This window comes from Chanodichthys erythropterus, chromosome 12 (assembly GCF_024489055.1).
Source record: "Chanodichthys erythropterus isolate Z2021 chromosome 12, ASM2448905v1, whole genome shotgun sequence".
NCBI lineage: Eukaryota > Metazoa > Chordata > Actinopteri > Cypriniformes > Xenocyprididae > Chanodichthys > Chanodichthys erythropterus.
Window position 1 is genome coordinate 12,065,332 of NC_090232.1, and position 17,948 is coordinate 12,083,279.

The window sequence follows — 17,948 nt, forward strand, 5'->3', positions numbered from 1 at the left end:
GTCTGCGCGGTGGGCGGGGCGAAGTTCTGCGCTACTCCAAGTTGTGGAAACTCTTTGATCGCCACCGACTATTGGACTTGTTGAACGAAGGCTCGAGCAGTGACTTTTAATATTTGGACTTTCTCCGCCGTGTCAAGCGTTGTTTTTCTATGAACCTTGGATTTGAGAAATCATTGCTTGAGGCAGCAGCACATTTGTGTGAATTAGCGGCTCCGAAAAGAAACCATATCTGGTCAAAGTATTCAGCTGTCACATGCGCTATATATAGTGTGGGATAAGCGCTGTCTGAAGTAAGTGAGAATGATAGACGCTCCGGCGCTAAAGCTGTGTTTTCATCATTGCATTGAGCCGTGAAACGTTCAGATACGCATATTAACAGTACAGAATGAAGCTCTGAGAAAATTATATTTCATAAATGTTTGCTTTTTAAATGTATTTTTGTTTCTTTTAATGTCAAAAGTTGTATCTGAAGCTACACAACTTTATTAACTGAAGTGGAAAAGCAATTTGTTTGAGGAACTGTCTGGGAATGTGTATATAATTAACTAGTTTATTGATTTGGGAAACGTAAACTAGAGGCTACCATTAAAGGCATTATGTTAATAATAAATTTGCATTATATAGTGTGATGGAGTTTGCTGGTCAATGTCCTTGTCTTTAAGATTTACCAAGGACACTTGAGAAGGTCCAAAGAGCAGAAGCAAGTTTTCTTCTCACAAGATGTATCATTATTATACGACTCAATTTATCTGTTGTTTAACATCATATTAGGCTACTATATATATTTCTTTAAAATAAAATTGGCATGCTTTTTTAAAAAGCAAGTGTAAGTAAAACATCTTGCACAGAGACATTCAAACGTTTAAGTTTTAAATAATAATAGAGTCTGTTCAAAGTTAAGACAGTATTTATGCTTTTTCTAGTTGTCCAACATTAGCATAGCATGTCTTCAGTTAATGTGATGAAGTACACCTGTGGTTATCCTGCTTTCCACAACTCATATAATTTGAATTTAATACTGTCGAAAATCAAATAATTATTCATGAAAAACGTAATTATTTATCATAAACTCCTTTGAACTTTGAATTTAGAATAGGCCTATTAATGTATCTGTCTCTTTTGTCTTCACCAAGGTCCTGTGGTTGGGGGGCTCAACTGTTCCTGCCTTTTTTCTTTTCTTCTGTCCTCTTCTTCCCTTTCATCTTATTCATCATGTTCCGTAAAGAGATGGAGAAGTACCGGGATGTGGATGAGGATGAGCTCTTGCAGAAGCTCAGTGAAGAGGAGCTCAGGAGACTAGAGGATGAACTTGAAGAGCTTGATCCTGATGTAAGTGCACTTAAAATAATAAGGTGAAATGTCTCAAACTGGACCTTAAAAGCTGCATGAATTCACACACAATTCATATAAATGTGCTCACACACTAATTGCTTCTGATTGCCATACTTTGCATTATGAAAGGTTGATAACTCTCTTCTGTAATTTTTAATTTATACTTTCAAGTAGTGCTTTGGCACTGAAAACTAAATTGAGTTTTTAAAGGATGCCTATTGTGTTTTGTTGTGGGATTTGTTAGAAGATTTGTTTTATAATTTTGTTTGATTCGACTTTTAAGTCTAATGTTGTTTGACGGGACTGTGTTGCTAGTGCTACCTAGTCTGGTGGTTTGTCTGGACTGCGTTGTGTCAGTGGTGTTTGTTTGTCTGGACTTTTTTTTAACATGATGTTTGCTTGACTGGACTGTGTTGTTATCTAGTCTGATTTGTTTGTCTGGACGATTTGTCAGGACTGTTTTGTTTCCTAGTGGTGTTTGTTTGTCTGGACTGTTGCTACCTAATTTAGTTTGTTAGTCTTGACTGTTTTTTCCTAGTCTTTGTTTGGATTTATTTATTTATTTATTTTTATTTGTTTGATCAGACTGTTGCTACCTAATCTGATTTGTTTGTCTGGACCGTGTTGTTTTGCAGTGTTCTTTGTTTGGATGGACTGTTTTTGTGTGTGTGTGTGTGTGTGTGTGTGTGTGTGTGTGTAATGTTGTTTGACTGGACTATTGTTTTATTTTGGACTCTGTTGGTCGTCCATTATGTTTTGTTTGGTGTTATACATTGTTGTTTTAGTGCCATTTTTGTTTAAGAAGCCCACTTTATTTTTGTGTTTTTGTTTCTTAGTGGTGTTTGTTTGACTGGACTGTGTTGTTTTATTTTGGACCATGTCGTAGCCCATTATGTTTTGTTTGATATTGGACATTGTTGTTTCAGTGGCATTTTTGTTTGAGAACCACTTTCTTGCTGTGGTTTTTGCTTGTCTGTGTTGTATCACATTGACGTTTCTGAGTTTAGACTATTATTATGGTGGAGTCAGTTTGACAGTGTTGTTCTACAGTGGTTGGAGTGTGCTGTTGTTTTGCAGTGTTTTTAGGGATTTCACTGTCGTAAGGCTGCGATTCTCTCTCTGTTGATAGTGTTCTTTTTCTCACTCAGACCACAGTTTTTTATTTGCTCTTCAGGAATCTGGTTTGACTCCAGCATCTAAGCACTTCTTGACAGATTTAGACACAGACGTAGGATAAATGTCCAGCAACAGAGAAGAGGGAAAAGAGAATTTCTTCTCCCTTACTTGAGATGTTCAGCCAGAGGTGCAGAAGTTTACCATAAATACTGGTGCTGGAACAAAAGTTAATCTGCTCAAATGTAACAAAAATAAACATTTTCCACCAAAGCCGAGCTTTTTCCCGAAACACTAAATTGTGCAGTAAGTTTAGCAGTAGAAATCTCTACTTTAATGATTTTAAATGTCACTTTAGAATTAATTTGTCTCAATTTTATCTGCACTAAGAATAAACAATTCTAAGGTGTCCTATAAAGTTCTGTTCTCTCTGAGTTCTCTTTGAAACACTGTGTGTTCTGGATTCTGTCATCACATTTAACATGCACATACGTTGACATTCCTCCATTTGCTCTGCGGCCCTTTTTTGTGGATATGGGCTGATAGGCCCTGACTTAAAAGAATGTTATCATTGCTCACTGTGTTTCTGGAGGTGGTGGAGTTTGCCTTTTCAGTATGTGGTTGCAAGTAAGAAAACCTGGGTTACCATGCTTCATAAATCTTAGAAAGCCAGTATCAAATAGTTGCAAAAAAAGGAAGTTGATGGAAAATGGCTGTGATTTCATCAGAAACCATGGTATTTTAAAGGGATAGTTCACCCAAAAATCAAAAAAAGTCATCATTTACTCGCCTTCAAGTTGTTCCAAACCTGAATAAATTTCTTGGTTCTGCTGAACACAAAAGAAGAATGTTTGTAACCAAGCAGATCTCGCTATCCCATCGACTACCTTTTTTTTTTCCTACTTTGGTTAGTAAATGGGGGACGAGGTCTGCTTGGGCGAGATCTGCATTTTTGGGTGAACTATCCCTTTAAGATATGGCAAATTCATAATTTATTGTATTAATTTACTATCTTACATTCTGTGCACTTTTTCTGAAAGTTTGATGACAAAACGAATGTTTCATGAATTATATTGTTTTTAGAACGCACTGTTGCCAGCAGGATATAGACAGAGGGATCAGACTAAGAAAGCTCCGACTGGAACTTTCCAGAGAGATAACCTTCTAGCTCACCTGGAGAAACAAGCCAAAGAACATCCAGATCGAGATGATCTTGTTCCCTACACTGGCGAGAAAAGAGGTAAGAAGCGACTTTTTTTATTTAGAACCATGGGTACTTTTGACCCTGTGAACTTTTAGAAAATTACCTTTTATGCTTTCTTTAGTTTGTAATTTGTCCACTAACAATGTCCAACATTGTGTATATAGTATATCAGAGAAGAAGTTCTGTCACTTTTGTCTTTTTTATCCTGAAAGTTATAAACATTGCCACTAGATTGACATTTCCAGCTTTGTGTTTGACATTTTGTAGAGAAATGACATTTAAATAAACAACAAATTACTTTGTCTGACTAATACAAATTTCATGGCTTTATGAGTCTCAATAAAACTTTTATACCGTCAGTACACCACTTGTATTTTATTCTTTTTGCATAACATGATGATACAGCTTGAAATGATGCACAGTAACATTCTGTCCACAAATGTTATTTACTTTTTATTTGTCTTCATTTTCTTCCACATCTCTGTCTGAGTCATGCATCAATCTTGTTCTTTGCTGAGAGAGTTGTCTCCTTTATTTAAAAGTGCACTAACATTTTAAAAATATTTTTTGGGGGCAAAATAATGGTTGAAATGACAGCATGTGTACATAAGACAGTCATTATTTTAGCAAAAAAAATAAATGAAGGCATTTTTCCTTCACTCTCTCTGTTTCTACATGTATGTGTAAATGTGTGCATGTAGGAAAAGTGTGGGAGCCTAAGACAAAAGTTGTTGATCCTATCCTGGAAGATGTCACTCTGGAGCCTGAACTAGAAGAGGCGCTATCTAGTGCTACTGATGCAGAATTGTGCGATATAGCAGGTACAATATACTGTTACCAATGTAATTCATGTATGTAGACTATGCCTCTATGATTCTTGGGATCCAAGACACCATTTTATACATTTAATTATAAAAGTGTATTTTTTATATAATTCTGACTTCATATGGATATGTGCATAATCTGTAATGGAGTTTAAAAAAGGCAGTGTTTACTGTTATTTTGTAACTTCACTTAATCTTTAGTAAGGCATAATTAAATTCAGCACACTCTGTTCACTAATTTTAATATTCATATTCAAATGAGTGAATCCATCTGTAACTTCACTGACTAATTTGAACTTCCTCTGTGTGTGTGTGTCTATATCTCACAATGTGCCTCTGTCTGGTCTGTCTTTTAGTCCTCTCCACTCCATTTTTACATCTTCATTCCTAATTTTCTCTGTCCACTCCCCTGCTCCACCATTTCTGAGCCACGGATCACTCCAGTAGGTTAACCTGCAACATTGTATGCTGCTCTAATTTTTCCAGAATGTTTCTTAAACATTAGCTCAGTATTTGCATGGTATGCTCAGCATATTATGTTATCTGCATGATGATTTAAGTGTTATTTCAAGGTTGCTTTAACCAAAAAAATAAACTGTCATCTTGTACCAGTCATGATGTTCCAAACTCATTTGACTGTCTTTCCTTTCCTCCTCCACTGTATAACTTCAACTGTACAGGAAAGAGCAGCATGAACATTCTTCAGAATTTCTTTTGTGTTTCACGAAGAAACAAAATCATACAGACTTAGAAAGACAGGGTAAATAATTCATTCTTATTTTTTAAGTGAACTAGACCTTTGCGTATGCAAACTGCGTATGCAAGTTTGAATTCTTTTTCTTTCATAACAATGACTCATCCTTGTGCACTAAGGACACATGGCTACCAAAAAAGGGGAACAACGTTTTTCTGCTGGCTAAAAAAAAACTCTCAACTGTCAGCCACTTACTTTATTCTCATTTGGCATGATGGAGTGGTTTGGCTAAAAATGAGGTCAATTGTTTTTTCCTCCGGGATCATGTTTCAAAAACAGCAAGATTTAAGAAGTTGACTTAATGGTCTGAACATCTTATATGTAGTGACAGATTAGAGCTTCATATGGGAATGAGGTTAGTTCAGTTGTCTTTGGCCCACGGTCAACTATCAGATGCAGCATACATGCCAAACTCATAAATTGCTCTTTCCTGTTGACTTGCTATTTAGATGTTTTGCTGTCCCTTTTCATTTTATTTAATTTTAATTTGGTGCCATTACTGTTCTGCTTGAGATATTTTCGTTGGTTAAATGTGAATGATTTTGAGTTGATATTTTGAAAAACATGATTTTATATATGATTTACATAAGTTGTAAATAGCAAACTATTTCATTGAGGATCATATAGAGGGTGGATAATGGATATTTACAACTATTACGGTTTTGAGTCAAGAAAGCTTGACTAACATACATATATATATATATATATATATATAATGAGGTCAATTGTTTTTTCCTTCGGGATCATGCTATACAAAAAATATATGTATATTTATATATACAAATATAACTTATTCAACTTATTCTGTTTTTTTTTTCTTGCTGCAGCCATCTTGGGTATGCACACGCTGATGAGCAATCAGCAGTATTATGAAGCACTGGCCAGCAGTACTATCGTCAACAAGCAGGGTTTGAACAGTAAGTGAATACAGCAATTATCCTGTAATGTTTTTGTCTGGTTTTAAGCTTCTTATTTGTCTGATTGATTTTATTTATTTATTTTATGATCATTCAGGTTTAGTTTATTCCAGTTTTGCATTAGTATTTGTTTGCATTTGCATTGCTATATTCTTTAATCAGAAGTAACTGTAAAATACAAGTTATATATTATAGTATATTGGATAAAATTGTGTTGAAAGTGCTTGTAAACTTTAGGCACACTGTAAAAAAAAAAAAAAAAAAAAAAAATGCTGTTAAATTTAAATAAAATTAAGTGGCAGTTGTGGTTGCCAGAAATTCACCATAAAAAAATACTTTGAAAATGTTTCCAGTTTTACAGGATGCCTGTATATTTTACAACTTATAATATAATGTTAATATACCTACTTTAACTACCAAAATCTTCCTTTTTACATAAAAATGTAGTGATAACCACAACAGTAATACAAATGGTACAATAGAAAGCCACATGATGAATCAGAGTTCATTGTTAGCGGCCTGTTGGTAAAACATAGTTATTGCTCATATATAGACAGTGCACAGAGTCATATATACCTACAAAGACACCATCAGGGTAACACACATGATGCTAAAATAATGCAAAACACATTAACTAAATAATATAAAATCTACACAAAACACACTAATATACACCACTGATAATGAAAATAAGAAGAAACTAAATTATTTATAATAAAGATGTAATCATATGTGATGTGTAACACAGGGACTTCTGGGAATGTCCTTTTACTGTTCTTTTTTTGTCTTTTTTTACCATAAATTAAATGGTAATTCATAGTTTTTACTTGCAAAAACCATGAATTGGCAGTATGTTACAGTGAATGTCTAATTTATAGCAAAATATCAAACAAAATGGCATCTGCAAACAAATTATGCTGGACCTTTAATACTTTTAACCAGCTGCTCTTCAGGTGATTTATAGTGCGGTTGTACTATCTTTCTTTGAAAATAAATTCAACTGAGTTTGATATTTAGTTCTGTAAAGTTTTCCTGATCCTCAAACCTAGAGCATGGCGCTAACATCACATACAATTTATATCTTGAATGGATTGTTGTCAGTTTTGGTAAAAGTGTCTGCCAAATATATAAATGTACAATGTAAATAAATGTAATGCAATGCCATACATCTGTAATGTGGCTTGAGACCACAGTGTACCGTGTGATATTGTACTGTGTTATAGCTGGCACTGAACCGTATGATTTGTTATAATTCAGAGTTGCATTATATACACAGGTGTAATCCAGTGTACTCAGTATAAGCCAGTGCCAGATGAACAGCCCAATGACACAGATGTAGAGGAAACACTACAGAGAATCAAAAGCAATGATCCAGATCTTACTGAGGTCAACCTAAATAACATCAAGGTGCCACTTTCACTCTTTTATTTATACTTTCTGCTGAATATTGTATCTTTATGTCTGCTAGCCTGCAGTTTTGATTGTTTGCCCTATTGTGTGTTCTCTCTTTTTTTCCGGTGATATGTAGAATATTCCAGTCCCAACTTTGAAAGCATATGCTGAAGCTCTTAAAGGGAACAGTGTTGTGGAGCGCCTGAGCATCGTTGGCACCAGAAGTAATGATCCTGTAGCCTTTGTGAGTTAAAGAAGCATGACTATTCTCAAAGTTCAGATTTTTCAAATAATTTAAAATAAGAAATAAAATTTTCTGTAAAAACAATGCAGCCTGTTTTTACAAATGTAATTTTTGGATATATATATATACACGCACACAGCAGGGCTTGACATTAACTTTTTTTGCTTACCAGCCACTGTGGCAAGTGGTTTTCCAAAGTTACTAGCCACTCAGCATTTTCACTGGCCACAGTTATATTTTTATATTATCTCATAATTTGCCGCAATCCCACGCGGAATTAAACCCCTGTAACACCAACAATATTCATTGAGTTGTGTCAACTAGCTTATATATAGTATAATGAAGAAAAAAAAGAAAAAAGACTGCCTTTATGCTTAATAAAATTAAATTTATGAGTTTAATAAAAAAAATAGTTTGCATGTTCTTAATGATTTTTTTTTTATTAGTTCAGCAAGAATTAATTAAAATTATTGTAAAGACATCATTAATGTTACAAAAGATTTCTATTTCAAATAAATGCTTTATTTTGGACTTTCTATTCATCAAAGAATATTTTTTTTTATCATATTTTTCTTAAAAATATGAAGCGGCACAACCATTTTCAAATGCGGTGAAAATAAGAAATGTTACCTGAGCACTAAATCAGTATATGATTTCTGAAGGATCGTGTGACACTGAAGACAGGAGAAATGATTCATCAAAGGAATAAATTACATTTTAAAATATATTAAAATAGGAAAAACATTTCACATCGTAATATTTCACAAGTGTACAGTTGTTACTGTATTTTTAGTCAAATAAATGCAGCCTTGGTGAGCATAAAAGACTTCTTTCAAAAGCATAAAAAAAAATCTTACTGAGCCCAAACTTTAATACCTAACGGTAACAGAGATGTTAAACAGTGTGTAATGTTGTTTGGTTCCCAGGCATTAGCAGACATGCTGAAAGTGAACACCACTCTGAAGAGTCTAAACGTGGAGTCAAACTTCATTACTGGAGCTGGAATTCTGGCACTCGTAGAATCCTTAAAGAGCAACACTACACTTCAGGAGTTAAAGATTGACAACCAGGTACGCTCACACACATTCACAGAATAAAGTTATATAAAGGTCCGAGCCACTATCCATGAGGTCAGGGGTTCAGTCTGAAGGTAATGATGATTGATGGGGGAATGAAGGCATGGGTAGCACTGATCTAAACTGCATTATATCCTGTATTTATATCTTGCATATTTGTGTATGTGTGATACAGAGCCAGCCTTTGGGTAATAAGGTTGAGATGGAGATAGCTAATATTTTGGAGAAGAACACTACTCTGCTGAAGTTCGGATACCACTTCACCCAGCAGGGCCCACGCTTGCGTGGATCTAATGCCATGATGAGCAACAACGACCTTGGTAAGAAACACACACACTGATGCTGTCAGATTTGTTATTTGTATGTGTATATTCATAATTAACATTGATTGTTGTTGTATGTGTGTATTTGCTGAAAAATGCATAAATGTGTGTTTGCATGCTGGATGGGCTGAAATAGGTACACTACATTTTTCCCCATCCAGTTTGAGGTCAGGAATGTTTTTGAAAGAAGTATCTTATGCTTACCAAAGCTGCAATTATGTTGTCAAAAATACAGTACAAACAGTAATATTGTAAAATCTTATTATAATTGATGGAAATGTTTCATGTTATTATCAATGTTGAAAACAGTTGTGCTGCTTAATATTTCTGTGGAAATCATGATCAATTTTTTAGGATTCTTTATTGAATAGAAAGTTCAAAAGCATTGATTTGAAATAGAAATGTGTCTCTTTTGATCAATTTAATGCAGTCTTGCTTAATAAATACATAGTTCAGTCATGAAACTCTAACGTGTTACAGATTGGCTGACTTGTGCCTGGTACTACAGTCAATCAGGCATTTCTTTCTATCAAGCTAGCTATATATATTTCGGTCTGACCAGGTAGCATTAGACTGCACGTTCGTATTAACTAGGACTGCACAATTAATAGCAATTAAATTCGCAAAGGCCAATGATTATTTCATGCGTAGCTTGTCAGAGCTGTACGGCTCTGTGATCAGTATTAAATGCTTCTCTATCTGAAAGCCAGAAGGCGCTCTTGCGCAGAAAACTCAAATATGCCCTGCCACCTAAGTAGGTAACGCTCATCATTCCAGGAAATGCATATGGGCATCATACTATTGCTGTAGCTGAATAAACAGAAGATTGAAACGCTTTGATTGATTAAACATGACTAATAAAGACACGACTGCCTTATTCTGTGTAAGAAGCCACATCATCTCACAGAAAGATTCTAAACTGTCATTATAAAATGAGTTTGGAGTAAAAACATGTTATTAAATGTTGTATTTTGTTGGACAAGATGATAATAAATGCTTCTCATGTCTGGAAAGATGTTTGATGCGCGTTGCTTTTTCAAATGCACATTATAAGCGACCGAAACTCACAGTGCTTTCAGATGGATCAGCATTTCCTACTCATCACAGAGCCGTGCTGCACTGACAATCTGTGCATAAAAAAATAAAAATAATTGCAGCCTCTGCGGTTTCATAATCGCACTAAGCCAAATTATTTAAGTGCGATTTCAATGTTATTTTTCTTATAGTCCGATTAATCGTGCAGCTCTAGTCTTAACCCTCCTCCTCCCCAGCACCACCTATCTACTTGCTCGGTGGCAGCAGCAGTTTCTTTCTGTTTTCGTGGTCTAGCAGAGCGAGTCCTTGTATTGCCTGCCACCGCAGCAGCGGTGTAGCAGATCTAGTCTGCCAAAACCATACTTATTTACATTTACATTAATATTACTCATTAATAAAATACTGTGTTCAAGCTATCCCGAGAGTTGTCATGACTGAAAAGTATTGATTTCTTTAAAAAAAAAAAGTCTTTCTGGCCCCAATCTTTTGGATGGTAGTGTATGTATTGGTGTGTTCATGCCATGTATGTATTTGCAGCACGTGTAGTTCGGTCGGACTCGGATGGCGCGATCACATTCACTCTGTCGGTCCCTGAGCTGGAAAGAGCCTTCTGTAAAAAGTTCAAGTTCACGTCAAAACCAAAGTAAACACAGAGTCTTGCCCTCCTTCTCTCCCTCTGGGCACTACCAGCTGTCTTTTTTTGGCTCTTATTTTAGCCTTCTCGCAATACCTCAAGTCTCTGGATCGTTACTTTTCCTCAAACTCCCCTCTGCCGCTTCAGCATCTCCACTACTGTATTTCCCTCCATCAAAGTGAATTCAAAACCTGTCTCTCTTCATTATCTGGTTGTTTCTTGGTCATTTTGTTTGTCTGTCAAAGTGTTGTGCTGTTTGTCTGAATGTCTGATGGGTTGTCTTTAGGTTTTCAAGTTCAGTCTTTACTTTCTTCTGCACCGAGAGAGTATTCTGATGCCAAATCAACAAAATTTTTAATGAAAATGGCCTCTGGCTTGCTGTGCATGCAGAGCTTTTCTTGAAGGAATAGTTCACCCTAAATTATTATTATTATTTTGCCAAATGCATATGACTTTCTTTGTTGTATTTGCTCAATAAAAGTGATTGGGGACTAAAGCTTTTGAGCTCCAAAAAGCACTATAAAACTAGCCCATTTGACTCACGCTATATTTCAAGTCTTTTGAAGCCATTCACAAACAACTCTTTTGAGTGAACTATTCCTTTAATTCCAGTTTCTTTCATTGGAATCTACAAATGCAATAAGGATTTTCCAATGTCTAACATTAAGGTTATTCTCATGGTTAATGCATGTTGGTTAATACATTAAGTGCTGTTAACAAATTTACCTTATTGTAAAGCAAAGAAATTATGTAGGGCTCATGAAAATATGGGAGCTTGTTTCTGCCATGAAATAAAAAAACTAAACAAAGGTAATTGTGACTTTTTATCTTACAATTCTGACTTTTTTTCTTGCAATTGCGAGATAGAGTCAGTATTTTTATAAAGTCAGAATTGCAAGAAAAAAGTCAAAATTGTAAGAAAAAAGGCAGAATTGTGAGTTTATATGAGTTCAATTGACTTTCTTGCAATTGCGAGTTAATATCTCGTAATTCTGACTCTTTTTTTGATGCTTATAATGTCCAATTGTGAGGAAAAAAAACATTGTTTCTCACAATTGCGAGATTTAAACTTGAGAAAAAGTCAGAATTGCGAGTTATAAACTCACAATTGCGTGATAACTCACAATTTTGAGAAAAAAATGTGAATTGCGACTTTATAACATGCAATTCTGACTTTATATCTCGCAATTTTGACTTTAACACGCAATTCTGACTTTATATCGCACAATTCTGACTTTATATCTCGGAAATCGCGAGTTTAGAGATGCAAACTCACAATTTCGAAGAAAAAGTCAGAATTTTGAGATAAAAAGTCGCATTTTTTTTTTTTCTTGTGGCGGAAACAAGCTTCCATGTGAAAATGCTGACAGGGCAAGTAAAAGTCAAAACTAAGCAAAAACATAAAATCCTTATTGTTGAACACTTTGTAGGCTGTTATGTTGAAAGTAAAATTCCTCATTATGTAACTTTTTTTTTTTATGTCCTCAAAAGTGGTCAACCCTTCTTTGTTTGTGTGTGCAGTAAGAAAGAGAAGGCTTGAAGGAGGGCCCATCTTTCCTAAATGTCGGACAAACGTGTAGCAGCAGCAGCAGCGGGAGCCCTCTATGGCCTGGGACCTGCACCAGTATACTGTACATCACATCACACCCCATCTCATCCCAAATCCTCCCTCCATTTCTGTCCCTTTCACAAGTAACTCACAGGATCATCTAAAGAAAACATACTCAATTCAGAATGCTTTTATTTCAAAGCCCCAGATCTGGAAACCCAAAGGTACCACTCTGTTTACCAGACACATAGTTACTCATGGCGGAGTGTTTTAAAAATGTGTAAACTACCTGCCATAACATTAGTAGGGAAAAATCATCTACTTGTGTTGATGGAAGCAGTAAAGATGAAAATGACGCTCAGTTTATCACAATGTTCTCAGCTGACATAATCCTCATGCTGTAAACAGTTCGACCTTAAAGCCAGTCATTTTGCTGTGTTTGGATGCGCACCAAGAGCATCAAACTTCAAACTTGACTGATTGTAGCTGTGGTTTTGCCTTGTCCAGGCCAGTTTGAGTCTCACTATAGTGGTATTACTCGCACATGTCGCATAGAAGCATGTTTTTACTGTGTGTTTTTGGGATATGCTGTAATTTTGACATGTTTTTCTCTTCAAATGTTGAACAACTGGTAAATTTGTCGCTCTACAAATGAATTGTTGGCAAGTCACTGTACTGTGGTTTCTAGTATGCGCGTTTGACTGCAGAATCAGGTGATCTCCACTATGCTGCGAATACCAATGGAAGTGCATTGTTGGTGCATATTGTCAGATCACCAGCTCACATTGAAAATGAATGCAAATTCATTTTGCGAATTGGTCATCTGATAACAATACAAAATCAAAGCTCTTAGTATTTGCACCGCTCCAGCATATTTATGAAATTATTTATAGATTTTATATTCTTTGTTTGATGAGGGAAAACCTCTTTTTCATGTTCAGGACAAGCTGTATTTCCTTTTCCACAGTTAGCAATGATATCTCTCTTTTAACAGTTTCTTTCTATGATGACCACTTATCATAAAAGGAATGTGATTGACTTGTAAACAGTGTTCTCTGTAGTAGCCTTCCTCATTAAATGCCTTCTACTCTTGAGTGAGGATTATAACACACAATAGCCGCGTTTCCACCGCAGGCACCAGGGTCTAAATGAAGTTCCGGGTCCCTCAGAAAAACCCTGCTCGCGAGGTAGTACTTTTGGTGCACTCAAGTCCTCCTGGGAAGTTCATATTTACCAGGTGGGAAGTTGTTTACGTCAGGTGCATTCAGGTCACTTTCGTCGAAGCAAGATGGCGGTGTACCTTCTCTTAATTAACTACACAAAAATACAGCAAGGGGGTGGGACTTGGGCACTGAACATGCTGATTGGTTGCTGAGTTCACACAGCATTTTGATTGGTTGACTTCATGCAGCATTTTATTTCAACCACCATTTTTAAGTCTGTCGCGGTGCGTCCAGTAAAAGTTGTTTGCTATTCGAAGCAACAATGGAGTTTAAAAAATATGACAGATGGACCGACAACAAGGTTCAGGCTTTATTAAGTGTATATGTGGAGGACGAAATCCAGCCGGAACTGAAAAAGTTGTGCACAGTCCTATATCACCGGACTAATCTTCACGGTACTTTAGACAAAGACTTTATATACAGAAAGACGGTGCACTCCTATTACTATGAATGGGAGAAAGTGCAACGCACTTATGCACAATATGGCGGAATAAGTCCCGCCTTCAAAGTAAAAGTATCAGTCGCTGATTGGTGAAGTCATCGCGTCACTTCAGCTGCCGTTAGAAGCTCTGGTTGCTATAAAAACAGTCCGTTTTCTGAGAGGCTTTTCTGCTTAGGACTGCGCATGCGCGTTAGCTTGGTCCAGTCTGAAAAATTCATTTTTTTTGTCATGATTTGAACTTTTAGAAACAAAATTTATGAGACGGTTCGGTTGTCAGACTTCATTGTTTTTTTCAAATATGAAGTTTAATCGTAAGCTTGGCGAAAAGTTTCAAAGATGGCTGCCAAGTGAAATGACATGTCTTAAAGGGACTTTGCTTTAGACCACAATGAAAATGCAGACAGCAACAGATCTGGGGGAAAAAATGCTCCTGGGACAAATTGTTCCGGGTAATTTCGGTGGAAATGTGGCTAATAGAAAAAAAATTATCATAAAACTTTGTATTATTGTCTGTGCCTGTTCTCACAAAGTAACGTCCAGGTTATTCTTCACCCAAAATCGAAATATAGCACAGTACTTGCATGGCGTTTTGATAATATTATATATGTATTATTAAACCACCATGCAAGTATTGTGCATTGTGATGGCAATTAAGCACATTTTCCTTGAATTCTCATTATTGTAATTTTACTGTAAAATAACTGTCAAAATATAATTCAGTACAACAAACACAACTGTACTTAACAATTTATATAATATAATTATTTAGCAAAATATAATTTGTTTTTCATGCATCTTGATTTTGAGATGAAATGTGACCTGGTCATTTCTTGCCAGTTTTTGTGAGACTAGGCATCATTTGCAGTGATTTAGCAGGGTGTGTGTATGTGTTTCTCAGATATTTGTTGTCCGTGATCAGGCCTTACTCCTTTCGCACTCTCCCAGCACAGTAAATGTCAGAATGTTTTACGGATGTAAACATTTTCCTACTGTTTAAAGGACAGAACATTTATAGGACTTTGTCTTGTTCAGAACCAAAAGGGGAAAATTCACTGTTGATTGTCATGTCCCGTGTTTGGAAGCAGGCCCATAATCATTGCCATAGAGTGCCTGGGCTGGTGCACATATGTACATTTTGTTAGTGCACCTTACTGTATGTGGTTTATTGAGTTAATAAAGATTGAAAAAGTTGCGTGGAAATGTTGCCCTCAGCAGAAACTCTTTCTTGTCTTTTCTTTTTCTTTTTTTTTTTTCTTCCACATTCATACCTATGCGTCAGGAATACTACTGAAATATTTATGCTCGGAAGAGTAAAAAGTTTGAATAACAGTGCCACTTTGTGGTTTAGGTTATTAATAATGGCTGTGTGCTTTCTTTCAAAAGTTTAGTTTAAAATGTATGTTAATGTTTAATGTGAACTGTATTTATATATATATATATATAATATATATATATATATATATATATATATATATATATATATATATATATATATATATATAATATATATCTCAAATACAAAGCTTCTGTAACATTATAAACTACCGTTCAAAAGTTTGGGGTCAGTAAGAATTTTTATTTTTATTTTTATTAAAAAAGAAATGAATACTTTTATTCAGCAAGGATGCATCAAAAGTGACAGTAAAGACATTTATAATGTTACAAAAGATAAACGCTGTTCTTTTGAACTTTCTATTCATCAAAGAATCCTGAAAAAAAATACAGGTTCTGGTCATATAATTAGAATATTGTGAAAAAGTTCATTTTTTTATTGTAAATTATTTTTAAAAATGAAACTTTCATATATTCTAGATTCCCTACATGTAATTTTGATGATTAGAGCGTACAGCTAATGAAAGTCCAAAATCCAGTATCTCAAAATATTAGAATATTTCCTAAGATCAATCAAAAAACGGATTTTTAAAACAGAAAAGTTCAAGTTCTTTAAAGTATGTTAATTTGTACACTCAATACTTGGTCGGCAGCACATATTACAGCAAATGACTTGCTCCTAGCACAAATTACAGCATCAGTGAAGTGTGGCATGGAAGAGATCAGCCTGTGGCACTGCTGAGGCACTATTGAGCCTTCAGATCATCTGTATATTGTTGGATCGACTGTTTCTCATCTTTCTCTTGAAAATATCCCATAGATTCAAGTCAGCCATGTTGGCTGGCCAATAAAGCACAGTAATATCATGGTCAGCAAACCACTTGGAAGTGTTTTTTTCACTGTGGGCAGGTGCTAAAGACCTGCTGGAAAAGGAAATCAGCATCTCCATAAAGCTTGTCAGCAGATGGAAGCATAAAGTGCTCCAAAATCTCCTGGAAGATGGCTGCATTGACTTTGCACTTGATAAAACACAATGGACCAACACCAGCAGATGTCACAGACCCCCCAAATCATTACTAACTTCAGAAACTTCCCACTAGACTTCAAGCAGCTTGGATTCTGTGCCTCTCCATTCTTCCTTCAGACTCTGGGACCATGATTTCAACATGAAATGCAAAATTTACTTTTATCTGAAAAGAGGACTTTCGACCACTGTTCACTGTCCAGTTCTTTTTCTCCTTAGCCCAGATTAGATGCTTCTGACATTTTTTCTGTTTCAGAAGTGGCTTGGTAGTCCTTTTCCTGAAGATGTCTGAGTGTGGTGACTCTTGATGCACTGACTCCAGCTTCATTCTACTCATTGTGAAGCTCTCCCAAGTGTCTGAATCGGCGTTACTTGACAGTATTCTCAAGCTTGTGGTCATCCCTGTTGCTTGTGCACCTTTGCCTACCCAATTTCTTCCTTCTAGTCAACTTTGCATTTAATATGCTTTGATACATCACTCTGTAAACAGCCACCACATTCAGTAATGACCATCTGTGATTTACTCTCTTTGTGGAGGGTGTCAATGATTGTCTCCTGGACCATTGCCATGTCAGCAGTCTTCCCCATTAGTGTAGTTTCAAAAAAGAAGAGATACCTGGAATTTATACTGTAGGGATGGTCATTTAATGAAACTCAAATGTAAATATTCTAATATTTTGAGATACTGGATTTTGGACTTTCATTAGCTGTACGCTCTAATCAACAAATAAAAAAAAAAAAACCTTTTGAAATGTTTTACTTTACATGTAGGGAATCTAGTATAAATGAAAGTTTAATTTTTAAAGATAATTTACAATAAAAAAAAGAACTTTTTCACAATATTCTATTTATATGACCAGCACCTGTATATATTGTACACAAATATTTTGCACAATTGTACACAATAAATGTTTCTTGAGCAGCAAATAACATATTAGAATGATTTCTGAAGGATCATTTGGCACTGAAGACTTGGAGTAAGTTCAGATTTGCCAACACAAGAATAAATTGCATTTTAAAATATTTTCAAATAGAAAACAGTTATTTTAAATTGTAATATTTCACAATCTTATAGAGCTTTTTTTTTAATTTAGGTTTTTTTTTTATTATTTGAATTGACATTCAAGTACATATACACTACTATTCAAAAGTTTTAGGTAAAGTTTTTAAAGAAGTTACAGCAAGACTGAAAATACAGTAAAACAGTAATATTGTGAAATATTATTACAATTTAAAATAACTGTCCTATTTTAATATATATTTTAAGTGTACTTTATTTCTGTGATTGTAAAGCTGAATTTTCAGCATCATTACTCCAGTCTTCAGTGTCCCATGATCCTTCAGAAATCATTCTAATATGAATATAATCTGATTTGCTGCTCAAAAAACATTTCTTACTATTATCAATGTTGTGCTGCTTGGAAACCATGATTCATTTTTGTCAGGATTCTTTGATAGAAAATGCTAAATAGAATAGCATTTATTTAAAAAATAAAATGTAACATCTTTGACTTTGGAACAATTTAATGC

At 35.2% G+C, this 17,948-nt stretch overlaps 1 protein-coding gene across 2 annotated transcripts; it reads left to right on the forward strand.

Moving 5' to 3' along the window:
- Positions 1–35: 35 nt before the first annotated feature.
- On the forward strand, positions 36–15,270 carry tmod1 (tropomodulin 1). 2 transcript variants are annotated; one of them, XM_067404312.1, is made up of 11 exons: positions 36–290; positions 1,134–1,329; positions 3,529–3,685; positions 4,351–4,470; positions 6,055–6,144; positions 7,421–7,551; positions 7,673–7,780; positions 8,707–8,850; positions 9,032–9,176; positions 10,752–10,857; positions 12,370–15,270. In XM_067404312.1, exons 2-11 carry the CDS (start codon positions 1,213–1,215, stop codon positions 12,386–12,388), a joined length of 1,137 nt encoding a protein of 378 aa, XP_067260413.1. In that variant the 5' UTR covers positions 36–290; positions 1,134–1,212; the 3' UTR covers positions 12,389–15,270. The 2 variants fall into 2 exon arrangements, with proteins under 2 accessions (XP_067260413.1, XP_067260415.1); XM_067404314.1 differs by lacking the exon at positions 10,752–10,857.
- Positions 15,271–17,948: the final 2,678 nt, after the last annotated feature.

Excerpts from the sequence above, each read along its gene's own strand:
- tmod1 (XM_067404312.1), top strand. The coding sequence starts at position 1,213 with ATGTTCCGTAAAGAGATGGAGAAGTACCGGGATGTGGATGAGGATGAG. Across the intron at positions 4,471-6,054 it reads AGAATTGTGCGATATAGCAG|CCATCTTGGGTATGCACACG; the intron begins GTACAATATACT and ends TTCTTGCTGCAG. Across the intron at positions 9,177-10,751 it reads GATGAGCAACAACGACCTTG|CACGTGTAGTTCGGTCGGAC; the intron begins GTAAGAAACACA and ends ATGTATTTGCAG.